The sequence below is a fragment of the Acanthaster planci genome, linkage group LG17 (genome assembly GCF_054643075.1).
Source record: "Acanthaster planci isolate LZ-2023a linkage group LG17, COTS_SCS, whole genome shotgun sequence".
In the NCBI taxonomy this organism is placed as follows: Eukaryota; Metazoa; Echinodermata; class Asteroidea; order Valvatida; family Acanthasteridae; genus Acanthaster; species Acanthaster planci.
The window spans coordinates 89,334-116,594 of NC_141793.1; the positions used below are offsets into that span (position 1 = coordinate 89,334).

The 27,261-nt window shown below is 38.9% G+C and overlaps 5 protein-coding genes across 8 annotated transcripts; 3 read left to right on the forward strand and 2 right to left on the reverse strand.

Annotated features, from left to right (window-relative positions):
• Positions 1-580: 580 nt before the first annotated feature.
• LOC110983782 (uncharacterized) lies at positions 581-3,675 on the forward strand. Its single transcript, XM_022243337.2, has 7 exons — positions 581-877; positions 1,161-1,254; positions 1,549-1,670; positions 1,879-1,969; positions 2,129-2,241; positions 2,452-2,578; positions 2,840-3,675. Exons 1-7 carry the CDS (start codon positions 723-725, stop codon positions 2,897-2,899), a joined length of 762 nt encoding a protein of 253 aa, XP_022099029.1. The 5' UTR covers positions 581-722; the 3' UTR covers positions 2,900-3,675.
• Positions 3,644-6,517, forward strand: LOC110983780 (uncharacterized). 2 transcript variants are annotated; one of them, XM_022243334.2, is made up of 7 exons: positions 3,654-3,944; positions 4,148-4,235; positions 4,568-4,686; positions 4,897-4,987; positions 5,114-5,208; positions 5,343-5,469; positions 5,642-6,517. In XM_022243334.2, exons 1-7 carry the CDS (start codon positions 3,751-3,753, stop codon positions 5,699-5,701), a joined length of 774 nt encoding a protein of 257 aa, XP_022099026.1. In that variant the 5' UTR covers positions 3,654-3,750; the 3' UTR covers positions 5,702-6,517. The 2 variants fall into 2 exon arrangements, with proteins under 2 accessions (XP_087003833.1, XP_022099026.1); XM_087147707.1 differs by lacking the exon at positions 5,642-6,517 and having other exon boundaries at positions 3,644-3,944; positions 5,343-5,572.
• Positions 6,490-12,315, forward strand: LOC147796254 (uncharacterized). 3 transcript variants are annotated; one of them, XR_015428115.1, is made up of 8 exons: positions 6,490-6,680; positions 6,807-6,897; positions 7,005-7,111; positions 7,542-7,629; positions 8,236-8,336; positions 8,511-8,674; positions 8,775-8,818; positions 10,993-11,086. XR_015428115.1 is itself a non-coding variant. In XM_022243336.2 (8 exons), the coding sequence occupies exons 1-8, from the start codon at positions 6,490-6,492 to the stop codon at positions 11,015-11,017; spliced, it is 774 nt and encodes a 257-aa protein (XP_022099028.2). In that variant the 3' UTR covers positions 11,018-12,315. The 3 variants fall into 3 exon arrangements, 2 of the variants coding, with proteins under 2 accessions (XP_022099028.2, XP_087003834.1); XM_022243336.2 differs by having other exon boundaries at positions 8,548-8,674; positions 10,993-12,315; XM_087147708.1 differs by lacking the exon at positions 8,775-8,818 and having other exon boundaries at positions 10,993-11,131.
• phgdh (phosphoglycerate dehydrogenase) lies at positions 8,829-17,097 on the reverse strand. The gene is made up of 11 exons (XM_022243328.2): positions 16,779-17,097; positions 15,257-15,408; positions 15,000-15,065; positions 14,625-14,778; positions 14,008-14,140; positions 12,804-12,952; positions 12,421-12,573; positions 11,935-12,073; positions 10,961-11,088; positions 10,304-10,532; positions 8,829-10,045 (listed from the first exon to the last, which is right to left on the reverse strand). The coding sequence occupies exons 1-11, from the start codon at positions 16,938-16,940 to the stop codon at positions 9,891-9,893; spliced, it is 1,620 nt and encodes a 539-aa protein (XP_022099020.2). The 5' UTR covers positions 16,941-17,097; the 3' UTR covers positions 8,829-9,890.
• A 224-nt stretch (positions 17,098-17,321) lies between these two features.
• On the reverse strand, positions 17,322-27,251 carry avl9 (AVL9 cell migration associated). The gene is made up of 15 exons (XM_022243323.2): positions 27,049-27,251; positions 26,834-26,945; positions 24,920-25,040; positions 24,545-24,630; positions 23,439-23,510; positions 22,904-22,993; positions 22,518-22,625; positions 22,238-22,346; positions 21,087-22,027; positions 20,817-20,951; positions 20,407-20,545; positions 20,185-20,265; positions 19,883-20,000; positions 19,692-19,745; positions 17,322-19,372 (listed from the first exon to the last, which is right to left on the reverse strand). The coding sequence occupies exons 2-15, from the start codon at positions 26,933-26,935 to the stop codon at positions 19,201-19,203; spliced, it is 2,328 nt and encodes a 775-aa protein (XP_022099015.2). The 5' UTR covers positions 26,936-26,945; positions 27,049-27,251; the 3' UTR covers positions 17,322-19,200.
• Positions 27,252-27,261: the final 10 nt, after the last annotated feature.

Sequence of the window (27,261 nt, forward strand, 5' to 3'; positions counted from 1 at the left end):
TTCTTGGAATGACCACTCACTTGTTGAAAATAAACAGAACCTTAAATTAAATCAAATAAATGTGTCACTTGAACTCCGTAGCTTCTGTCACTTTTATTAACGTTGCTCCATCAGATTGTTGGATAAAGCATTATGTATTTGTCCAAATTTGCACAACATATCGTTAGTCATTTGGTTCAGGAATGGATTATTGGAAAGGTGAAAAATGAATTTTAATTCAAACATGGTACAATAATAATCTAGCAATTTGTCTTCCAGTTGGAGGAGAATGTGCTGAGATTTTCACACCAAAGGTTTGTTCATAAGCCGTCCCATGAGTCGATATTTCTTCCCAAACCAAGTATCCTGATAAGGAAAATTAATGTACAATGATTCTGAGCAACATGAGACTGATAGGTTTTTCGTCACATTCCTAATACGTCTGAGAACCCATCCACAATGATAAACCCTGCGTCGATTTCGGATAGAGCGCCCCCATTCGATCAGTGCTAATGAAACAAACCACATCCTAAACTCGGACTTCAGCAATGTGGAGTTCAACCCCTATTTTTAAGTTAATCCTGCAAAGTCACTTCAGTGTAAACCGAATGACAACCCATACACATGAATCGCACTGGATGCCTGTGAGAACATTTACCCCGTTGATAAGGCTTATTGTGACCCCGTTACGTACAGTTCGGCGCAAGTCACTCAGTTTTTGAAGGCAATTCAGCTATATTAACATGTTCAGTTGGTTTGTCGTTCCCTTTGTTTCTCTCTCACTTCTGAAACTACACCATGCTTTGCCAGAGTGTAAGCAGCTAGACGAATGTTCGTGTATGTTATCGGATGGTAAACAAATCAACATTTGGTCGCTGGGAACTAAAGGCAGGCCAAGGTTTGACAAAGTGATACACCATTTTGAATTGTTATTTACTTGCCAGTACTCTGCTCCCCTCAGGCCTCTTCAGAGCAGTTGTTTGAGTTTTTGTCTCTTCTACAAACGGTTTTTATGTTTTCTGGTTTATTTTTTAATTAAATAAAGCTATTTATTCGAATAAATCTACATCTGTGTTACTGCCTTCCAGGGCTATTGAGTAAGACCGTCTTCGGACACATTTTCAATATCAAACTGATTGTTGAAAATTTAACCTAAAAACATCAGAGTGTTTGTTTTTTAGATTCCCATATGAAGTCCAACCTGATGACAAGGATTATGAATGCACCTATAATCCATGCTATGACTTCAGTGATGAGCACTGCAAGAATGTCGTTGTAAGTGGCATCAGTTTCTACTGGATTTCCTGCTCGTGGTTATCTACTTTCCGTATAATGCCATTGGAGCACACAAGCAAGCCGCGCTGGAAAATGATCGGCTGCCAATCGTAGGAAAATTAATTGGTTTACACGAGCATTTGCTTTTATTTTAAGTTATAATATTTGTCTCAATTAAAGGATTGAAATTATTTTCTAGATTAGTTAATTGTAGAAATTTATACATGTTCAAAGAGATGGACAAAACTACACAGTTTGACATTGAAAAGTGACTGATCAGGATGAATTTTGCAGGCCTGTCAAACCACGAAGGACTACACCTCCTCGATTGGTCTTGGCAAAGCGGCAACAGCTAAGTGGGGCTCGGAAACAAGTGAATCATACACAATATCATATGAAGACAGAGAAACCAGCAGGTGAGAGTCCTGCCACAAAACAAGACAATTGGTTCAACCAAGTCAATCGTAGAAATCTATTTCTTGCTGCAACCATGAATATATTTTGTTAGGGATGCAATGATTTTAATTTCCTTTGACATGCGTATGGTTGCTTAATTAAAGTTGAGGTAAAGTTGTTGATTTGATTTTATAATAAAAAGAAAAAGGGTTAAACTGTTTTTGACAGGTCAACGTTAGTTGAATTGAAATGCGACAAATCTTCCACTACTGCAAGACTTCAGGTTCTAGGAGAAAAGCCAGGAGAGACTGGAAAAATGGTGAATATCGATTCATGGACTTTTAATGATAAAAAAATTATTGCCTTCATTTATCCAGAACATGGAATTACAGAAGAAACGGATCAAACCAAAAAGAGGTGTTTTCATTAAAAGTGAAGTCTAACACAAGGCTGGTTTTGTTTATCCTATTTAATTTAGTATTTTGTCCTCACAACAAATTGTGCATGCCCTGGAGAATGTAAAGGTCCAACACCGACCAAAGAAACAGGTAGTGGACTGGCCATAAGTGTGGGAACGATCATTTGCATCAGGTGAATTACGATTGTAGTGTGTAACAACTAACAATAGTTGTCATATTATGGTCAGCTTTGTTACCTGCAATATCATGCCATTCACTCGTTCTTTCATTCAAATCATATATTTATATTCCATAAAGCATATAGGGCCTTACTCATAATTTCCTAGAAACATCATTACATTATCTTGTTCAATTTTCTGACGTATACATGACGTCATCGCAGTTTTTCAGGACTGGTTATCATCTACTTCATCTGCGGAGTTCTCTTTATGAAGTTTGTACGTAGGGCTGTTGGATTGGAAGTAATCCCCAATGTGTCTCTCTGGATAAGTTTGTCTGTTTACATTAAGGTGAGCTTGTTTAATTAACAAAAGACAGAGAATTAATGTCACTGTGAAGTATTGTCGTAATAGTCACGTGTGGTCGGACGGGAAGTGCCGGAAGGGGGAGAGGAATACCATCCCAAATCACCCAACTGAAAAGACTTTCACAAGTGTCTCTATGTGACTAATAATGTATGAAAAAAATTAATGGACTTTCTGGGCGATGTGCCAGTAGGATTGTTGAATAAACGATAATTGTACATGTAGTTTTTCTTCGGTTTTGTGCAGGACGGGTTTAAGTTCGTGTTTTCAGGGGGCAAGAGAACGGCAAAGTATGATGAAATCTAGCAGGATCTGAATAAAAGCATCCATGGTGTGACAATGCTACCCCAGAAGATTTGAAATAAACATCAAGCGTGTGGGTAAAACAGAGCAGACAGAGAACGACAGTAACACGGAATGGCTATGGAAATGCATGAGAAACGCAGCAATAATCCATAGTGTTGCAGTATGAGTCTCGACTTAGACCAAGAGAGGGCACAATTTTCTAAGCAACGGAGGCTCCCTTCATAGGAACTTCGCTGGTTCACCAACGACTATGAAATGCACGTGTTTTACGGTCCAACAAAATGAACACTCCCGTCCCATATTACACTTTTCAACCGATGAGGGGGCGCTTCTACCCAAGGCGAATACTTTGACAAGGTTCAGTGCTTCATTCAAAGCAATTATTATTTGTGATCAACTTCTTCTAAACGCGCCGACAGGAAAATAAATCATTATAACACACATTGATGTCGGAATTTCGTTCCAACCCCAGCTTCTCTTTATATATCTACCAAGTCTTAACCCTTGCTATTGATACAAGTGAATTCAGTCATTTTGAACTCTTGTTATGACCTATGCCAGACGGTTGTCAAAGCTTTGTCATATGACCATGACAAACCCACAAGTGTATTGCACTGCAACAAAAATAGAAACTCAAATACGACGAATGGATTTTGACCTATCGTCGCATTTTAGACGGTTGGTTTAAGTAGATCTTTAGCCTGCTGTTTTTTGCATTTATGTTTTCAAACAAACTAATAAACCTTGATCAATAAAGGATTGGCAAACGGCCAGGAGCTAGAGTGTGTTTAGTCTTTCTTTTGTAATGCATTGATTTGAATGATTTCCCAGTTGTTTGGTGTAATTTAGCTATGGGAATGGTTTCAGTCTCTGCATGTCAGTGTTTCGTATGTCTGTTCGAATTCATTGTTTTCCTGCTTGCCGTTCAACTGCGGGATAGCTCTGCTGATCTACCAGTATGTAGGCAGATTGATGGGTGTGTTTGTGCTTTGGATGACGGAAGAGAGGTTAACATTAGCCATCTAGGTGTGCCAGGATTTCCCAAGTAAGTTGAGTCATGTACATATTATAACCAAATCCATACACGTGCAGCTTACTCAATATTACACCTCCAATTAAAACTAAAACAAATGTCGCACTTTCAATGACTTTATCAAACGAGATTATACGACAAAGCTGGCTGAAGTCGGCCACAGGGAAATACGTTTTCCGTACTGACTTTATTTCGTTGTGGCATGGAACTTGCAGATTTGAATACCAAAAAAGCGGCCCGTATGAATACACCTACAATCCATGTTATAACTTTCGAGACGAATACTGCACCTCGGAATGTATAGTGAGTATACCTCTTTATCACTTCTTGCTAAAAAGTGGCATCATATAGGCCTAAAAAGGTATAACCAATGATTTTTTTCTACCATTGTAGTCAATCGGACGTACAGTGTATCTTGCGGCCTTGATATAATTAATAAGCATATACATGTTCTCAGCAACACTCCTAACTTGTTTGTATTCAGGGATATTCTTATTAAGTCGCATTTGGAGTTTCAAAACCCTTCGATAAAGAAATTTGACAGCGAAGTACAACCAAATCAGTTTAAAGATTGTTACTGTCAAAACTGATAGTTTACGATGCATGTTCAGCGCCCATCTATTCTTTTATTTTAGGCATGTCAAACCAATGAAGCCCATACTACCAGCTTTCCACTTGGGACCGCCCAAAGCGCTTCGTGGAGTCAAGATGGAGGCTATTACAGTATCCGTTACACAGATGGTCAGGAAGGCAGGTACAGTGACTAATTATGCAAAGGAAACAAGGATGGGGAAACATGGAGGGAAGTCAATCTCACATATGCAGATAGAATACACAACATCATAGGCTACATATATTTTACAACCACTTCTCGGATGAATCGGGAATAAAGACGTCAGCCTATAAATTCACGTAACAAGCTAGGCTTCTGCAACCCTGCGTCGCATAATTTCCTTCCAAATAGGTCAACAATCGTGGAACTTAGATGCGACGAAACTGCAAAAGAACCAAAGCTTGATGTTTTAGGAGAAATCCCCGACTTGTCGAAAAAATATGTAAGTTAGCTTACTTTTAAAATCGCAAAGGAGTTCGAGATTTATGACTCTTCTGAATTCTCATTTAAAGTTTGCTTTGTTATCTCCATTAAGAATAACTGGGCATTGATTGGACCATTTCTGTAGTATTTTCGGATGACAACGGAATGTGCTTGTCCGGGTAAATGTGGAAAAGCACTACCCGAAGGTGGAATAAGCGCTGGATCGGTTATTTGTATCATGTGAGTTGTTTCAATCATTCAAAATCTCTTTATCTATGATTTCAGACTGTAAGACATAAGAATGCTAAGCTTAAACCCATAAGAATGTATTTTTTATATATTTAACTTGTACATAAATATTATTTACCCGACAGCTTTGCCGTGTTGCTTGTGGTATATGTTATCGGAGGTGTACTTTTCATGAAGTTTGTGCGAGGAGCAGAGGGCACAGAACTACTACCAAACAGTGGGTTCTGGTTAAGTTTACCGGGATATATCAAGGTAATGTCTTATGTCACTGTTTTCACTGAAGAAAATGGCCTTTGTTTCTATGTCATTAAAAAACTGAAGTGTTTGTAAGTGACGTATTGTGAGGAGGCTACTGCAGCCGAGAAAAAGTGACGCGCGTGCATCTTTTGGCTATATTGATTTATGCATTTTTTTTTGTTTGCAGGATGGTTTCATGTTTATTATCAGCTGTGGAAAGAGTTCATCGTATAAAGATATAAGTTGAAACCTCAATTGCCAAGGTGTTAGGTCTATGAAAGGTGAAAGTTTGAATGCTGCAGTTTGATTCTCGATTACGGTCTGATCGATTCCACCTATTCGTCACTCATCTGACCTGGAGAAGTATATCTCATTTCAAGAAAGTATGTCCAGATAGTATGTCTACATAGATGTAGGTCCTAAAGGCAGAAGTTTTGCTTGGTTAACCTAAAACACTCATCCATTATTTACAGCACAGATCGATGAAAATGAAAGTTTAAGAAAACGGTTTTAATAATGGCCGTTTTAAGAGTCACAATGCAATATCTGATAATTTACAACTGCAAGAAAACTAATCCTTCATGCGGACTCTTTTGAGGCCGCGTTTATTCACGATTTTCAACGTACAGTTGTTTGTTCTGCTTGAGTCGAGTTGTTCGTTTGTTATGTGGTTCTATCTTGGATTGCTTGTTGGGTTGTTGACTGGTCTAGGCCTATGCATTATACTTCCCACATACATGTACATGTATGTTAAATGTATGATAAAATATTAGGTAATACGAAGTCACAAGCAAACCGTACGGATTCAGACTGGACTTTGATCTTTTGCATGATTTATTGTCATACTCGTTTGATTGCAGCTTTATACAGGGGGCGATCCGATACATTTGTTGGTTAAACTGTTCTTTCCAATAGAAATTTAGCAGTTATTTCTTCTTTTGGTTATCTGAGAGAAAGTCATAACCAAACTAAACTTCAACAAGCCAAATAGCACCTATTACTGTAGCCCTAACTGGAAAAAACAATAAATTCAAGATGGCGTTCCCATCATCAAACGTTAGAACGACTAGCCTTATCAATGGATTACTCATTTGGACGTTATTATTTTCATCGGCGCGATGTGATCTTCCTAAATGCACTAAAATAGACGACTGCTCGTGTAAGTTGTCAGATGGTAAACGTATTGACATACGCTCCATCGGTTACCAAGGAAAGCAAGCGCCTCGGTAAGATTTCTGTATTAATTTTTAATGTGAGTAAATTTTTAACATACATGCATGTAATCCTCATTCTTGGGAAATGACAAAAAAATACAGACGGTGAAACTAAAAAATTAAGCCGTTCTTTTTCAGGTTCAATTTTCGGCCGGACCCTCTGGGCAACTGGGAATATGCCTTCAATCCATGTTACGACTTCTCAAACACATATTGTAAAGATGTCATTGTAAGTACACACACATTATCGTTTAGAAACACACATTCCCTTTCCCCAGAGAAATATCTTTCATGCTTTTCTTTCTGTTCTTTTTGTTTCACTGAATATTGTTGCAGGCTTGTCAGAAGAACAATCAAGAATCATATGGCTTGGGTTCAGCTTCATCAGCTGTCTGGGGTGATAATGGAAAGCAATACATAATTACATATACAGACGATCTCAGGTAAATATTCCCGTGAAAATTATCTTTGTTACAAGTATTTAAAACAATGAATTACGGACTGTTTATCAAAACGCCTGTGAACTTTGACATCAGTCTGGCGTATGTCTTCGTTACAAAGATCGTTTGAGTTTCAAGGCAACACTCACGTGCAGGCCTGGCCGGCATTTAGCACATCATAACGACATGTAGAAAAACGTTTGTACTTATGACTGGCCTGTCTCGGGAAAATGGGCACTGCGCAAGAGCATTTACAATACGTGGTGTCAGAATGACTGCTAAAAATTTCTTAAGTCTCGACCAACGCCGATGAAAAAGCACTGCTAAGATACTGGGAGAATGTCCAGAGAGAGAAGATTCCTCCCTGTCCACCCCGAACGAATAGGCCCACTGTTCTTGCAGCGCTCTGTATTTCTCTGCCTCTATCTTGCAGGACTACGATTGTGGATTTAGTCTGCAGTACAGCAAGTCAGCCTACACTGGATGTATTAGGCCAAACAGATGCCTCTAAAACAAACTATGTAAGTAAACTGTACCTTCAGCTCCGGATGGACACATGGGACATGTAGGAAGAATGGATGACGGTGGCAAAGGATTCACACTTGACATGCTTGAAAGTTGAATCAGCCTACAAAACCATTCTCACGGTCGGACGTAAATTGTTGGACTCACGTCTGGTAGCCCAGGTGGACTCCCTGACCATACTACATTAGGGAGGTCAGTCGTAATGAAATGAAGACAACGTCCAACCTGGGCTAGGCAAAAGGGCAACTACTCTCCACTTTGTAGGGCCTACAGGGATTTGCATGTTTTCCTCCTTCTTTGCTGCAAGTTATGACTGAAACCTTTTCGATACAGTGTTGGAGATATTCATAGCGCATAAAAAGTAAAATTTCAAAATTTCAGTCACATTTGATGTAAAAGTTAAGAGTTTAGTCAATAATTCAGATTGTCCCCATAGACGGCAACACTATTCTTTTCAGCCTGAAAAGAATCCGACATTTCTTTCTTCTTAAAAGTCAACGACTCCAAATTGCTGTTATACTAATAAGATGGCCTAGACCTCATAAACAAATTTTGGACAGTTTGATATTGACTTACCCCTTGCATGCCTCGCGCTTTTGCAGTATTTCACCTTAACGTCGAAGTGCGCATGTCCGGATGGTTGTCAAGCTCCAACACCGCCCTCATCGTCCGGACTGAGCTCTGGCTCAATACTCTGCATCATGTGAGTAATTAGCTTCAGGAGCATTTTCATTTTTTAAGAAAATCGTGACAAATTAGATTAGGAAATTACAACCAATTACATTCTCTAGCTCAATAAAAAAGAAGTTACTTTTTGGGGAGGGGGTGGCTTTGAAAGTAGGGCCAGGATACATAACCGTTTCCCCCTTCCCTTCAGCATCTGGCAAAACTCCTTCCTCATCATTCCTCTTCAGTTTTTCCGTGCTGGTCTTGGTCTATTTCATCGGTGGAACCTGCTTTATGAAATTTGTTCGAGGCGCCAGTGGAAAAGATGCCATACCCAATGCAGATTTCTGGACTGAGTTACCTGCAAACATTAAGGTACAGCAAACTACTGTCCTTTTCTTTACCACAAGAAATTTTTTTCAAATTCATTTATATTTCCGAGACATCAAAAACGCTCTATCCTTTCTTACTTCAGGACGGGGCTAAATTCACCGTTGGACTTTGCAAGAAGGAATCCAAGTACGAAGACTTGAGTTAAAAAATGATCAAGGAGCACCTGGACATCAGTGACATTTGATCAGTTTAATACTGACAATCCAAACAGAATACATGAACTTGCATGACACATGTAATACAATGGCATGTTGTCATACTTTTGTTTCGTTCCTTACCTGAAAAATGAAAAAAAAAAGTGGCGGCCACATATCACTGCAATCATAATTTGTGTGATTGAAATACATGAAATAAAGACATTTCCTGCAGTCCTTTTATTATTTGCATCAAAAACCAAATGTTTGCTGTTACAGACCATGTACACCCAAGTGGTAATGCCCAATTTTTCCCTCGAAAAAAAGCAAGCTGCCTCTTTTACAAAATATTCAGGGAAATGGCAATTTATAAAGTTTCTGAGCACACTTACTTGGTTACAAGATTTGAATGAATTTGCAAGATATGCCCATTACAGGAAGAATTACAGGCAAGCTTTAATTTGGATATCATTTTTATGTGCAATACATTCAATGTATTGGACAGCTGCTGATTAAATCAAAATTCACAAACCAATTGTTTAAATAATGACACACGTAACAATAACTGTATATCCTACCATGTTAAATTTTAAAACTCATTATTTCTCCCAATTTTCTGTAACATTCAGGAGTTTATCCATAATTATGGTGCATGTGTGATGTGTGAATATACCCATATGCCTTCAGTGAAATTCTGTACTAAACTGAAGTCAAACAATACAACCACACCTTTTAAAAACGTGCAACAAAAAATGAAACAATTGCAAATAAAATGAAATGCTTCAAACACTTTTGCTTGCACCATAAACGTCATAATTAAGTGAAAGTATATCAAAAACCCCAACTTCAGTACCAATCAACTGAAATGCTAAAATAAGTACTCTGCATAATGTTCTGCAAGACACCAGGAATCACAACTAGAAAGAAATGAAATATCACGATGTCCCAATCATTCCAATATAACAGACAAAAGCAATGCTAGGAATAAAACCTGGCATACACATATAGATCACATTACTTAGACTATTTATGTCATTGGTCAACTATCCTGTATGCCAATTGGCTCAATCAAGACTCAGTTGAACAGCAAAGGTGACATGCTGTTTGAGGCTGTCCACACTAGGCAGTGGAGATGCTAGTTGCATGGCACTCCAAGAGCCATTGTCAGATGGAGGGGTAGTTCCATATGATAAGATCTGGTTGCTGGATGACAAAACACCTGTTATCAATCAAAAGCAAACCATAGTTTTGTTGGAGGTATAAGATCTGGCTGCTGAATAACATAACTGTCAGCAATAAAACTTAAATCAGTTGATGTAGTCACGAAGTGTTCTTGCAATGCTAAAGTACATGCCATGCTTTTGATATGGATGGCACATCTAGCTTCTAAACTGCACATACAATTTTGTTGCGATAAATAGCGCCCTTATCTGTCAAGGCATAGAGGAATGCATTACATTTGTCACTAATAACTTACTTGCAATGGCCGGGAATGCTGTAACTCCTGCCTGTGTTCTGTACAGCAGCATGTTGCCTTGAAGCATAACACCACTGACAAATATGGCATCATCAATCTCAAGGAGGACAGGTGAATCACTCATGACAGAACCACTCAGTTTGTGACTAACACCATTCACTGTGACTACCACAGAGACACATGCACTGGTCTGGGGTACAGGGGCACAATCTTGATGACTTGTCGCAATCTGAAACCAACCAGAAACAGACACAAGATGATGATGTAAAACGACAGTTTGCACGGCTGCCATGTTGCAGGCCAGTGCTTTTGTTCCATGGGGTCTGAACAAAAGAGGTCTCCCTATGGAACAAGAACTGCCCTGCAAGGTGGCTACCACGCAAAGCCCCTGTAGTCATTCAAAGACTACTAATGCTCTGTTTGCTTTGAAACCTTTTCAAATCAAGTAAATGACAACTTGCAGTAAACAAAAAACCCAAAACAAGCAAACAATCCCCCTCAAAAAGTCTTTGGATTAGTTTACTCATTACCGCATTTAACAATGAGGAAGACTCTGTAATCCTTAATAAATGCTGTATTGAATTTAAGTTAGACGCTAAATGCCATGGCTGTTGGAGGAATCAGAGCTGTTGGATTAGATTTAATGTATCTTGTTACCTGAATGCCTATTTCTTTGGCTACAACTCCAGCATTCACCAGGTTCATGCCATTTGATGTACTACTTCTCAGTAAACCCACTGTTACAGCTGCTCCAAGGTACGACCCTGCCTGTTTTAAGCTGTCACCTGCATCAAGCAAACAACATCACCAAGTAAGCTGGCATTCATCCTCAATGCTGTGAGTCTAAGAAAGTTCTTTCAGATCAATAGTATCATTTTATCAACTCAAAAAATGGCTGAGACAACTTGGCCGTGCCTTGGTTTATGATAAAAACGTACTAATCCAGCAACCAGAATTAGAAGCCATTACTATTGGGCTAAATGTACAGCTCTTTGGGCCGCCTTGCGAGAATTGCACCTTATAAAGACGATTATTATGATTTCACTGTTTGCACACAGGTAGCATGCAGGTTGCATTTCTCTAAGACCAACAGGGTGTTGTGACTTATTCAACAGCCTCATGCTCTTTTCTTTTCTCTTCACATTTGTACATGGACTACATGGACTATCTTATAAATTGTAATGTTCTTTTTGTTTCATTAAGTACATTTATCTGAAAGAAAAATTATTTACATCCACTTTGCTAATTTCAATGTACCAAGTTTCTTTAACTTATATGTATTTTCTTATCCCATTCATCAATTTCTAAGTACCTTGTTCCCTTAATTATCAACGTAATTTTTGTTTTGAAATAGAGTATGGAATAAACATCTTCTTGAATTGAAAGTCCCCGCTCAAGTTAAAACCAGTGTGTGAGTGTGATGGCCCTGCAGGAATGGTATCTCATATTTGTCTACAGCTAACCAAGGCTCTAATAGGGAATCAAGGGTTGCAGAAACATACCCAAGGATACTGGCTTATTTGACCTCTGTCTGATATTATGCTGTTGCTTTAACCTCAGAGAAAGATACTGCTTTCACAGGCACTTGGACACAAGACATAAGTTGCTCATTGCTCGGCGCAACTACTTACCATATGTGATGACTTGGACTTGGGTTTGGTTGGTAACTTGTCCACATAAAGCTGTAGCCACAGCTCCTAAACATTTCCCAAGTGCCACAAATGGCTTTGTCTCAGGCTTGAGGGCATTGCTTAAGGCATTTGCATTAACCTGTGATGTAAGATATAAACGTATTGAGGTCAGGATAGATGAAGAAAAGTAGTCAACATCTGCGCAAGGTTTGTGATATGAAATCTATAAACAAAATAGTGAGACAGATTAGCTTTATCATTTCAATGAAGAATTCCTTAAAATATTCATCTTATTGAAGGACTTGTTATAAATACTGTAAAGGCTTAAGAGAAATTTATAAATTTACCGTGCTCTGGCAAGCCTTGACCCTGGGATCTTCAGCTTTATTTGTTAATGTGTAGATTTCATAAGCAGTCAACCTGCAGATTTGTTGGGGATGGTTGACTGTTAAAAAGGCTGGGTGAAATAATTATACTAGCACTTACTGCACCAAAGAGTGATTTGCCATTCACTGCATCCACAAACTGCTCAGCTATCTCCATGGCAACACGTAGTTGAGCTTCCTCTGTGCTTGCTCCAAGATGAGGGGTGCAAACTACCTTATTGTGTTGTATAAGGGCAGTGTTGGTTGGTGGTTCCTGAAATATTGACAAATGATCTTTACAGTTAACCCAACACTGAAATTCCGTGCGATTACGAAAAACTAAAATTGAATTATGAACAAAAAATACCACAGACAGAAAATGCAGTTATAAGCCACATGCATTTTATCAAATTAAAAAAGAATACATGTTCAACTGCTGTGAATCCGTCAATTAGGGTCAAATCCACCCTCCTTCCTCCATCCTCTTAGCACATGTCCACACACCTGTTCAAAAACATCAAGTGCTGCCCCTCCACACTGACCAGACTCCAATGCTTTGAGTAATGCAGCTTCATCGATGACTCCACCCCTAGCAACATTGATGACACGTACACCACTTTTGCAGAGTGGGAATGTCTTTTCACCAAGCAGACCTTAAAACAGTGACAAATGGTAAATATTTTTCCATAATCAATCACAGAACAAAGGAATTGAAGAGCTGAGTCACTGCACAAAATATCCCTCAATAATGCCTGCCAATCTAACCAATTCAACAGCCATTTTGCTGCCCAGATAAATAGTGTGGACTTAGCTGCCGCAAGAAGCAGATTACACCTTTAAGCCCTTTTCACATGACGTCAAAGAAACTCGCAAGGCTTGAGACACATTTTCGGAGCGGGGATTGTTTACTTTACAAACTGCGATCATGTCTTTTCACACGGCACCCTGTAACATTTCCCAAGCATTCCTTGAGACACGAACGCTTTTTCCACGGGTTGCCAGTGAACTCCACACTTACTGAGCACAATACTGCTAGTACCAGCGCAATGTGAGGTCAAAGGTTGGAGACCATCGATGAAAATGGCTGACGCCTCATCGGCAGAGTCAAACTTGCAGACGAAAAAATGTTCTCTCGAAACCGATGCTTCGGAGAGTACCAAAACGCAGAAAAATTCCAAGAAGGGCTGGGAGTATGATGAGACTCTCAGCCTCATAACTGCCATGGAAAATGCAGCGATTATGGCAAAAATGGACAGCATGGTCCTCAATAGCCACGTGTGACGGGAAGTCGCGGGAGGTATTCCCAATTGCACCGGCCAGCAGTGCCACGATCGCTGCACCCTGGACATGCCTGAACATAAATGAAGTTAAAAGCACACACGCTAGGTCATTGCAGGGGACGTTGTACAATAAACAGTGCGTCCATTCACACAACTGTTTCTCATGGGTTGCTTGAGAAATCTTCCGCAAGCAGAAGATTTTGTCATAGGTCCGGACCTCCTCCAAAATATCTAAAGGATTCACCAGGAATGCTTGTCACTCTCAAGCATTGGCGACCTTTCACACGATGGCACGTTTGTAAGATTTCTCAACCATGAGAAAATTTCTCGAACCTTGCTAGTTTTTTTGTTGTCGTATGAAAAGGGCTTTAGAGCCTGCTAGAACAAATGTTTGAAATACCATCAAAGCGAAACTTAGCTGGGTGTACCTCTTGTTTGTGGGATCAAAGGGACGTGCACAGTGACGTAATCAGCCTTTGGCCAAAGTTGTTCCAGTTCCATCCACTCAGTATTAAATTCAGCAGCCTCAGATGCTGGGACAAGAGGATCATAACCTATTGTCTAAATCAAGACAATCATAAAATGCTGTAAGTCGTGGATCCTGACAATTTAATCAGACTACAATAAATCAGAAAAGTACATGTATATCAAAGTTAGACTTGTACTTTGATTGAAGTCCAAACTATATCAAATGTTGGGTTGGATCAAGCAAATTTCAGAATAAATTTAACCTCCACTTTTACTCTATCAGGTGCAACTCTGTGGCTGGGTGTTTTCATACATGTATCTGAATTTGTAGTTTTTTAGGGGGAAGCTGATTAATCAGTGTTTGGGTTATATTCAACTCCCATTCCAACTAAACTGAAAGCTGATGAAGAAAATCAATTGTCAAACTAAGAAGAGAAAAAAGCAGACTACATCAATGAAAATGGACAGTACAAAAACTACAATCCCAACAGAGAAAAACGGGTGTTCACAGGGCACTGATCTACGTCCCCTAACATTGACAATAAAAATAAAATTACAAACTCGCACCAAATCTTACCGTCATGCCAAATGACTGCATTCTTGTTGCTACTTCTTTGCCAATCTTGCCTAGACCAATAATGCCTAATGTCTTTCCATTTAGCTCATTACCCATATAAAGCTTGCGATCCCAACGTCCCTGCTTTAACGACATGTGACCTTGGGGAAGATGTCTGGCAAAAATACAGAATTTTTACACAATCATTATAAATCATTGTTATTAGGATTAAGAGCTCTAAAACAATGGATAAAGTTTTTACAGAATGATCATGAACCATGTGAAGGATAACTTAGATCTATACCTCAACAAGTATTAATCCACTGAAGAAATCTAGAATTTAAAATCTGGCAAGTCACTAAATAAATAAAGCAAATGCATGATCAATCCACCCACCTTGACATAGCACATATCATGGCACAGGTATGTTCAGCAGCACTCAAGGTATTTCCAGCAGGTGTACTGTTTAAAAAATGTATTTATTAAGGGAGTTACGATCTCTGCCACAAGACTGTGATGCGATATACGCTTACTCTAGAGTGTAATTCAACATTTGATTTCCATCAGAATAGAAAATATTTGATAGTATATACATGATGGACAAAATCCAAAACAACTGATAGAATGTAAAGATCACAATGAAATTATCTTACTTCATGACAATGATGCCATGACGTGATGCTGCACTAACATCAATGTTATCAACTCCTGTTCCTGCTCTGCCAATGATCTTCAAGTTTTTGGCAACATCCATAACATCTGCCGTAATCTTTGTGGCAGAGCGGACAATCACTCCATCATAATTCTAATGCGTGAATAAAGGGAGAAAAGAATAAAGTTTTAATTGAGACAAAAGCATACCTGAAATTTTTTATAAGTACATTTAACCATTTTTGTTTACTGTATTTTTATATCTGGTTGTAAATTGTAATTGGTTTTAGAAATGGCCTTATTAGTCCATCCTCTCATGCACCTTCGATACCCCTTGCTCAGTCTGTGGTCACACTGCAAAGCCAGTTATCTTTGTTTATTTGCAAAGGTCCTTGCAAGTTGCCAACTCCTTCACCCTGGGAATTTCTCACTCATAAATCCTTCAACAAATGAGCTTCATGAATGTAGCTGTTAAAGCATGAAGAAATAACATTCTGATTGGAAAGGCCTTGAAACAGAAAGATCAGCGGACAAATTTAAATGTAGCTTTGAAAAACCCTTGTGAGCAGTGGTGTGTGTGGGGGGGGGACCTGGGGGCACACGTGCCCCCAACAGATTCCCGGTGCCCCCCCAAAAAAACCTGGATATATTTAACAAGGCTAACCAAACTTGCCCCCAAAAAACCACATCATTGAAAGCTGGTGCCCCCATACGATGCTGATGCCCCCCATACGATGCTGATGGCCCCTTGTGCCCCACTAGTAAAATCCTAGCTACCGTTACGCAACTGCTTGCGATTCAAATCATGGAAGATTGGTAGTTAAGCCATGGAAAAAGCTTTTTATGAAATGCCAACCTAAAATTCTACAAGAAATACAACCCTTAGGAAAGTAAACTTTGACCCCTCGAAGGAGTCACTATGATACAGAAAGATGTGAACCCTGGATCTGGGGCTGTGTACGGCGTGGCAATGGAATTTCCCCAAAACCTTTCCAACACGCGCACGAACGTTGCATAATGATAATAGGCCTAACTTATGATAATGTCAAAGGAACCCTCTGTTGCCGAGATAGAATTCAGTCAACGGATAAGCCTACCAATCATGCCATAATTGGGGGGGGGCACTTTTAAAGCAAAATACCGCAAGAATTGGATGTTGTGCCACGCCGGGTTGTATATAATTACAATAATTAGGGCCCTAGTAATATTATAATATTAATTAAGGTAATTGCAACTGGACCCAATGCTCAACGCGACGAGGCCCTACTGATTGCAAGCGAATCGAATTCACATGTCTCAAACTTTAGCAAGCACTCAAATTCCATAAATACGATTTGGGCCAGAGAAATGTTGAGTCAGATAATCCGTAACGCTAGCTGAATGGTTCCAAACTAAAGTAGCCGCATTAGACTATAAAATATAAACCTCAACCCTACGGCCTCATCTCACGACTCTCGCCGGCGTCGCCGGCCAGGACGCCGGGGAAGTTGAAGTTGTGGACTGTGATCGCAGCTGGCTACTCACCGGAATTCTTGCCAGAAGCTCTTCCTTACTCAGTTTAGCCACCGTATCTGTTTGGATACCGTTATCTTGTAGTATTTGAGCACAGCAGCTCGCCACATTATCCAAAACAAGTACATTTCTCAATGTGAAAGCCATTTTGCTTGACAGGATCTTCCGAAGCATTGGCAAAGTCGTGAATCAATATGGCATTGGCAATACATCCATATGCGCGAACGGTGGTTTCCCGTTACACGTACCAACTGCATGATCAGACACGTGGGTAGCAGACCCGCGCATGTACCATACCAGACAGACTAGTGTCAAGTTGACGAGTACATGTTTTATGACGGCACGTACATGTGCACATAAAGTACGTGTACGTAGGCCTACCCCAGTCGCGCCACCAGATATGAACCGAGTACAGAAGTGTGAAAAAAATCCATCCGAATAAAGTGTGAATGAACGTACGGTTAGATCGAGGCAAAATGAAGACTTAAAGGGAAAAATGTAAAATGGACACTTAGTATGGTGGGTTTAATGTAAATCCAACAATGCAAAATGAGGTTAATTGTAATTTATATGCGCTTTTTAATAAACAGAATTACGGTATGTCAGTCATATGAAAAAAAAATGAATAAATCAGCAGCAGATGAGATGATGGTTAGTACGCTGATTTAATTTCTTATGGGAACAGTGTACGGAAATGAAAATTCTAATTAATTGTTACGTACTTTGCTCGAGACAAACTGCTACTTCTAATGTAAAATGTTATCAATCAATGCTTGTCAGATGAACACGGGTGTAAAAGTATTCTGGGGAGAAACCTTACAAATTCTTTTTATAATTCTTGTACACTTTTAACCAAAAACATCTAAGCAAAACTTTCAACATGGCAAAATCTTTTTATAAATATGTATGCACAATTTGTTATTTGCAAATGAATAATGGAAGTTGTTGTGAATAGAAAATATAGCAAAAGCTATTAATTAAGACGAAGTTAATTTCATTTTTTCGGTCCAACAGCTTCTGGATATGGAATATGGAACAACTTCCATATCCAACTTGGAGGATATGGAACCATTGAGAATTTTTAGCTTACATCTATTTAGCAAACAAGTCATTTATTGGGGAAGCCAAGGCAATGTCATAATTAATGCACCAGTTTGACCACTGTTCTAGAAGAAATATTAAAATTAATTCTGACGTATTCCTACTTAATTACTGCTGACAACAGTGAGATTTTTGCTAGCAAATCAAACAGATCAAGTACATATGAATTTATTTAACAAATGAGCTTATCACAGCTCCTCCTGAAGGCATGCATCAACAGCTGAGTCAAATCCATTTCGGGACATACAAATACAAACGTACTGTATGTTATATTTGACAGACAAGAAATCAAAAACTATTTACTAGCAAAAACTAAGTAAATATAAATCAATTATAAATCCAACTTTCTTTCGTTTTAGTAGAGGAAAAGAAAGGCTGAAAGATGAAGTATATGCCCAGAACCTACATGTACGTTAAGGCATAAATTTAACACTTCCCAAAGTAGATGTTTCAGTTTGACAAAATATTTTAATAAAGTCTGTTTATGTTATCACAGAAAAATACAGTTTAGGAATAATCTGATTAAACTAGATATTATTTGTCAATACATGTACATGTGTTTACAAAAGCTGCACAATAATTCCACATTCCTGATGCCTTATCGAAAAGCCCACACATTATTGCACATCACATGAATATTATCATTTCTTTGGAAATAAATGAAAACAAGTGACAGAAAAAAACCAAAGAATAAACAATAAATCGCTTCATTCAATCCCTCCTTTACATTTTTGGTAGAAACCAAATCAGCCTTCGAGCGTAAAGAACATTTGCTACACCACCAAGCACATCATGTTTGCCAAGTTCTTTTTCAGTCTCAAATTTTGACGCATGTACATGTAGCTATGGGAACTTGGACACTGAAATACATTTTGGTCATGTGAAAGTCTTTACACATGTACATGTATAAAAATCAAGGAGACCAGCATATCTAGTTCAATTAAAATTTCTGGGACATGTACACCTACACTTGAAGCTGTACGAGTTACAAGGATTACCCAAAAATATTTGAAAAAAGGCATTTGGGGGAGAAGAGGGGTGGATGGGTGTTTTGGCAGATGTACAGTTACAGATTGAACGTTGTTTTATTTCTGATCTTGGAAACAACTACTGAAAAGGTCTGCTCATTACAGTTCAAGATTTAAGTCCATGATTAGTATGTGGAGGATGGGGTCCCAAGGTGAAAATTAAGTTGAAAGTCATTTGATTAACAGACAAAAATATGCATTTGAAAACAGTTCTAAAATCCAATCACACGTTTGACAGAAAGTATTTCAGTCATAGGAACTTTTAACCAATCCTGATCAATATGTAACTATTTATTATTCCCATGTTAATTTGTATCATCTTTCCATTCTCCAGCAAAACCAGATATCCAAGCTGACACCGCTGACTTTGCACTACTAAGAGCACCCCCAACAGCCTTACCAGTGTGTAACATGGCAACGCTGGTACGATTGAGGGCGCTGTTTATTTTCTTGCCTCTCTCTGTAGTTTGCATAGCACTGTAAAGAACAAAGGGCACAATTCAATACACAATGAACAATTTATCTTAAAAGTCATAACATCACAGTGGCTTCAGGCTTGCAAAGGCTTGAAGTCAGTATTCAGCAAAAGCATCACGTATACCCTGGCAGGATGCCTTTTGGGACTGGTAAGGGAGTGGCTAGTGGAAATATAGTCAGAGGGTGTCAACAAAGGAAACCTTTGATGGGATCCAAGTGGATAAACATCAAAAGACATGAATAAAACTGCTAGGTTAACATGCCAAGAGACGTTTACATGAATCTGAAATAATCTTTACATTCCTGGTAATGTAGTTACCTTTGTAATCTTATTTTCATGTCCTGTACACTGAGCTGTCCCTGACATGGATGGCTGGAAAAGAAACCACAACTTCACAAATAAACTCTAAATAATTAAGAAGCTGCAATATCAATTTCTCATAGGAAAAGATTTCATGAAAAATGCCACAAAAGTACAGCCAACAAAATAAGTAAAATGAGGAAGTGCACCTTGCAAGAACGTAATCGATTCCAGGATGCTGCTCACTCATCCAGATTCGATAGTTGTGAGTTGTCTTCCATGCACTGACAAAATGGTCATTAAAATCACTCATGTCTTTCTCATGGCCTATCAAAAAATACATAGCACACAATCTTCAGTCACTTTCTTCATACAATGTTCCTTTATCAGAAAAGAGTCTTTTTATTATATTTCTGCCTCTGATGATAAGCAGTCCTCTAGTAATATCTGTTTACTGTTCATCCTTTGAGAAGAGATAGTGAAGAAATGAAGTCCTGTTTAAACAACTTACGCTGATGCAGAGCAGTTGCAAGCAGTGATAGAAGATACACCTTGAACTGTGCTCGTATCCATTCATCTCCACCTTCCCAACCTATGTCATGATGAATTGTACACAAGAAATCAAACTAGCTTTTTCTACAGTTATCCTTTAAGCAGTAACAGCAAACTGGTTTTTAGGATCAAATGTGATGCACTCTTGCACCCAACTTTAAAGGCAATTAAATGTACTGACCTGTGTTGTTTAGGTACACATCCTCACTCTTGTCAGACACATTCTTGATCAGGAAATCAACAAATCTCAGGTCAGCAGTTGACAAGCTTAGCTGTTTACGAAGTTCTGGGTCAAACACAATCACTTTGCCTTCCTCAACCTGAACAAAAATTAGACACCAAATTCAAGGAACATTAAAGATGATTTTAGTCATTGATATCACAATCAACTTAAGTAACACATGCAAAACCTCAGAAAAGCATCATTTCTCATGGAGGTAAAAGCACTCCTTGAAACAATTTTTTTTCAATATAACTGAGTGAAATTCAATCTGGATGGTTTCATGCAGTGGCCTAAGAGTTTTAAACAAACACTTTTGTATAGGATTGCAATTCACAGATGCATGGTGCCATATATTCTGTTTATCCTACCTCAACAAGTACATCTAAAAGGTGTCTACGCTGCTTAAATAGCATGTTGGATGCACCAATCAGGAAGCAGCGAACATTGACATCTTTCAGAAGATCATGCTGTTGTAGAGACATGTATGGATGACACAAAGATCCCTGTCAGAAAAATCAGATCAGAAGAACATTGATATCAACTATTACAGGCAGACCGGAACTTGAAAAAACTGTTTCACAGCACAAGAAAGCGTTTTGAAATTCACCTCATCCGTTTTGATCAAAATCACTAATTACCTTTCCAAACAATGACAGTGGGAATCCAAAGTCATCTGCCTTGAGAGTTGACATTGATGGACAGTTATTTTGTAAGACCACAAAATCATCAGCACCACTTAATCGTTGAATGCCTTCCTCCTGTAAAGGCAAAGTTTGCTCCGTCTTATGCTTGACTGAGTCACCCTCATTGGTATCAACATGTTCAACGTAATCTGTGTGCTTTCTTAATACAACTTCAGGTGGAGGTTCCTGACTGATTGCACATGAATGTTGTTTGGGGTCGCTGATTGAATTAATGTCTGATTTGCTTTCTTTAGGTGATGTTCCAGACTCTTTAGGTTTAATTCTTGAATCAGTTTCACTGTCTCCTTCACTCAGTTTTCTTCCTTCAAAGTATGGACCGTACAATTCTTGATCAATTAGTGCTAATAGGTCCTCCTCAAGTGACTTGGCTGAGACTGGTGTTTGGTTTCCTTCTTCCACATCAGGCTTGGAGGAAACTGACTGCTCTCTCTTTAAGCTCTCTGTTTCCCCCAATGGGTTCATTTCCTGGCAGTGCTCTGCACTGACATCATGGTGTTGATTTGAAAACAAAGAATTTCCATTATCCACCGAGAATGATGAGGCAATGGATTCTGGGAGAGCAGAGTCTCTGGTTAGTGTACTGTCAAATGAGCAAGAACCTGTTGCTTCCGAGTGATTTGAATTCTCTTGATTGGAAGAAGACTCTTGCGTTGAACTGAATAATGAAGTACTTGAGCTTCCAATGTTATCACTGGTAGTCTTTTCCTTAGTGTCACTGCTTTTCTGTTTCTTCTTACGATAGTTAGGTACATGTGACATCTTGACATCTTCATATTCTTTGGTATCAATACCAAAGTCATTGAGTTCCAGAGATGGAGTTGGTGGTCGGTAGTGTTTGTAAGATGCTGCTTCTATTAAACCATGTTCAACCATTGCTGGAAAAAAGATCCAATTATAAACGTTACAAAACAAATTCTTGCCTGCCAGCTGTTTTACATCTTTTCCAAACAGAAAGGGTGGAACTAGTCCTCACGATTTAAATCAATTAACATCTGGATAAGATTAAAATATAATTACACTGATCTTAAGTTTGACATTTTCTCCCATTTATGGAAAGAGACATAAGAACCTGATTATTTACATACCTGGAAACAAGGACACAAGTGAGAGCAGAGATGTGCACAAAGTATGTACAGGTTGAGCAAAGAACAAAACACGTCTCTCTAACAGAAGCAACTTAAATAACACCAAGACCTGGGGATCAAGAACAATGACAGGGGTGTACTACATCAGTGCTATTCCGCTCACCCCCAAAAGAAGTTGATTTACTGAATATACTATGAATGTTCCAAAGCTCAATGTCACAAATTCACTTCAAAAAGGAACACAAACTCTCACCAGCATTGTTAGATAAAACATACATACCTTATGCTTGAATGTTAAAATTAAATCTCTTAGTGAAAGATCCAGGAATGCCTGAGAATCATCAAGTTGTCCCGTCGTCAAAGATCCATTTAGACTGTTGTACAACTCCTGATACAAGTAAAAGCACAGAGTCTACAACTTTTAAATTCTAAAAGGAATAAGAACGAATATGAAAGTAGCTGGGAGTTGGACTTATCTCTTTTTCATCTGGAACAAAGCTTAGCTGAAGCCAATGCCCTGCAGTCATGAAAATTGTATCAAACCCCTTGACAAACACACTTGAAGTAAAGTTGAATGATCTCATTTAAATGTTGATTTAAGTGTCTTCCTTTTTAAACTCAACAATCATCCTACATCAATATGCAATGTGAGGCTTCAGCACTTACTACGAGGACTGATGTCTTGGAGAAATCCCTTTCAATGAAGTAGGCATGAGTGATCAATTTAAGTTTGGCTTGAATTAAACCGTACAGCGGCTGAAATAGAAAAAAAAGGAATCACGTTTTTTTTTTTTAAATGACTCCTGTACCAGACTTTGGGTTCCTCAGTCAAAGCCAGCAGGTCAGTATACGCATAATCTAAGTTAAGAGTAACAATGTCTCTGAATTTCTGGTACACAGATATATGTAAATGTGCAGAGAACTAAATGTGAAAGTGAAACCACACTTGACAAATCTTATATAAACTAAAACTAAAATTGTAAAGCACTAAAATTGTCTTCACCGTTGAGCAACTTTAGACATCAGTGTTTATCATAAAAGTGTTGATTCAGTATTGAAGAACTCATAGCATGAGTTACTCACATCTCCAGCACTTTAGGCATTCAAGCTACTCAGCTATTATTACAAGTCACGTTTGCAGAACTAAAATTATACTAAGAATTACATGTACCATCTTTTGGTTCCTGGATCACTATCTTACCAATGTGCTAAGAATGCAAACACTCTTCTGCACAGTGCCTCTTGTAAACTCCTTGTCCTTACTCAACAAATCCTAATATACCAAAAATAAACAAATGAAACTAAAACCACATTAGAAATGGTGTAAGCATGCAGGTCTCTTAAATAATCAAGAAACAGTTGGAGTTCAGTATATGTACGCGTAATGTAAAGCGCTAAAACGAATGGAATTGTGAATGAGGAAATAGGAAACTAAACTAAAAATATTTACTATGAAGTACAAGAACAATGCACACAATAGTCACTGAAAGCCAGGCAAGCCCAATCTTCTCCTGGTCATCAGAAACAGTTTTTTTAAACTGACACTATGCTAACACATTATTGTAATGCAGGTCAATTACATGTGCATGTACTCTACACATGTACACGTACCAGCATTTTTATCAAGCTTAGTGTATGAAATGCATGCAACCTTAAAACTTTTTACAGCAACTTGAAAGACATCTGCTGATTACAGCATCGATCACAAAAAAACTTGAAAATGTAAGTGTGAGAGTTGTACTTTTCATAAAAATACGGAAACCTGTTATACATTAGATACAGTAAATTTAACTGAATTCATTTGCACACGTATCTTGCGAATGCTTAATCACTGCATTACATGAACTGGTGAACTTATTTTGTGATTTACAATACACACTCTCCTGCTCACAACAGGAAACTGCCGTATCTTCCTTCTGTGACACAGCACCCATTTTGACTAAAAATAATACAGGAAATTATTCAATTAAAGGACGCTTCCTTCTGGATACAGCTGGTGCTGGTGTACATCTCTTCATGACACTTTGCTGATTACGATTTGAAACCACTCATGATTATTCAAGACACAAATTTGAATCAAGTCTATCAATATGACAGGGTGGATAACAAGTGCTCTTGTTTTTGTCATCTGCTCCAATTGGGAATAGCAGAAGGGGTGCTTCTACACAGCATTAAATGACAGTTTTCAGGGGGACCCACTGTGTGAGCGTATGGGTTTTGCAATATTACCATCAATCATGTCAATCAAAATGACAGAAATTTCCAATTAAATGTCCTAGAATCAAGTATGGATAATGACATGTCTACCTTTGTGTCAATTTGCCTGTAGCAGGAAACACCATATACGGTATCCCGCTTCTCATCTTTTCCTGGTAAATGAAAGTAGATAGTATCTGCAAACAATACAGGAAAACATCCATCTGTCCTTTTTAATGTTATTCAACATTAAACAAAGTATATGTACATGTACATGTTTGTATTTAATGAGCTAGCTACATGTAGCTTGCATTGTAAGCATTACAAAGAACTACAACAGGATGATCCAATTATGATATTGAAACTTTTCTTCTCATTCTCAAACTCTAACAATCAGCTGATAAAATACTGCAATTAGCAAACTTCATGGATAATTTCCAGTAACATGTCAGCTTGGACCAGGACTATTTTCTACATGTATTTTACCTTCAAGATAATTGTGAGCACCATCAGGCAGAGCAAGGAAGGGAAGATGTTTCCATTCTGATGGAATATCTGAACTGTTGCTACATTGTCCTTCTATCAATGGTGGATACGAGAAATCAACCTGTAAAATGCAGGTTCACAAATATGACTGACACAAATACATACCAGTATAAGATGGAGTTTTAGGGTTAACTGTACAATAATACAGAATAACTGACCAAGTTTGATAAAAGGCCATTTGTCGACCAGCACTGCTGAATACGTATGGATTGGCAATGTGGTCACTAGTGCAGGTCTACAAGCCCTGAAGGACTTTGAGGCCCACAGAACCCTTCTGGTAACTCACAGGCCCACAGGGGCCATAGCCGTGCATGAGTGATGACCTCATCATTATGCCATATTTTTTACACACCCCTCTGTCTAAAATTTAAAATATGAAAGAAACTTTTCCGGGTTTTACATGTATATCTAAAATGTTTGAATTCAACCACAAAACGTATTCCAAGAGCAATTCACTCATTAAGTGAGTTTGTGGCATTGGATATTGGCAGCTTACTATCTGGTGTTTAAAATTATGTGAATGGGTACTGTGGGCCTGCACATACCCTGTTGAATTTGGACTGAATGGGTACTGTGGGCCTGCACATACCCTGTTGAATTTGGACTGAATGGTACTGTGGGCCTGCACATACCCTGTTCAATTTGGACTGAATGGGTACTGTGGGTCTGCACATACATGTACCCTGTTGAATTTGGACTGAATGGGTACTGTGGGCCTGCACATACCCTGTTGAATTTGGACTGAATGGGTACTGTGGCCCTCTCACTTTATCCCAGCAGTTGGGGATGAATATGCAGCATGATGGTATGTGAGTTTGTTTGAATAGGTACTGCCTTCCCATACTCTGTGTACTGTGCACTAGGACTGCTGTACCCAATCAAACAAAATCATACAGGTAAAGACCTGTCGGAGTTTGTGTGATTGGGTGCTGTTGCAACAGCAGGTATATTGTACTGTTGAAGTCTGTGGGATTGGGTACTGTGAGGTAAGAGTGTTTTTCCAAGGTGTTGAAGTTTGTGTGATTGGGTGATTGATTGGGTGCTGCAGTTGGGCTGGCCCAACTATTGTTGACCAATGTCTGTGGGAAATGTCTCAACATGTGTCTCACACTTGACACAATTCATAAAAAATGTTGCACTTAGCCCTATGACCAATGACATGACATTTGTAAACAATATGACTTTGGCACATGGTGGGTACATCATGCACACAGGACCTCTCTGCTGTAGTTGGGCCAGCCCAACTGTAGCACTCTAGTTAGGACGGGCCAAACTATAGTTGGGACTGATGCTATAGTTGGGGCATAACAGGTCCAGCAACCCTTGGGTGGTAAGTGCTAAAGAAACACTTGAAGTTTTCCTAGATTCAGTGTTTGAGGGCACTGTAACCAATCAGTATTAGTCTAGTCTCTTGAATTAGCATGTCTTGGTGTGCATCCAGTTCACACTGACGACTGTTAAGCTATACAGTAAAAAAATTCAACTACCAGATTGCCACAGCAGGCCTAGTGATGCCTAGTCCAAGCAGGTACATATTAGTGTTACCCCAGACCTGTAGGATTGGCATTCACGGCACAGTTCTGGGGGTACATGTACATGTAGCTAGGTAGGCCCCTACATGTAACCATGGAGGAATTTCCTCCATGATTTCAGTAGGCCTAACTACGTGTAGTCCTACTGAGCAGACTCTTCAATTTTGCCTTTACCATTTGGACATGGTTGACCGACATACTTGTAGTTACTTGGAATACTACAGTAGGCGCCATGGCCTTGGATGGGCTGCCCATGATAAATTAATATGACTTGACAATGCCCAATAACAAACTGACAAACAAGAACAATTTGAATGTTTACCTGACCGCCCCTTTTATGATGAAATCCGATGACAAGAATGTGTAAAATCGGCCCTCTGAGAATGGAACTGCCGCTTGTGTCTATATGTGCAGCCTCTGCCATATTTCAAGCACTTGAAATAGTGGAATAGAATGACAACTCACATTTTATAAAAAGTGACAATAAATCTAATAACAGTCAGTAGGCTATCAGTGACACGGCCTAAGCCTACTCACTTTCACTTTGTTTCAGGCATGTCAGGAAAATGAAGTGCGATTCCACTAAGTCCAGCTTCTAGCAAGCCGGCAGCTGGTCGACGATCAGACGATCTAGACTGCTAACGTTATGGCAGTGTTTATAAAATGAGCTACTATTGGTTCAGTTGAATCTTACGCATGTATATTTATCCAAACCACAAAAGACAAATCAGCAAACTACACTAGCGCGCA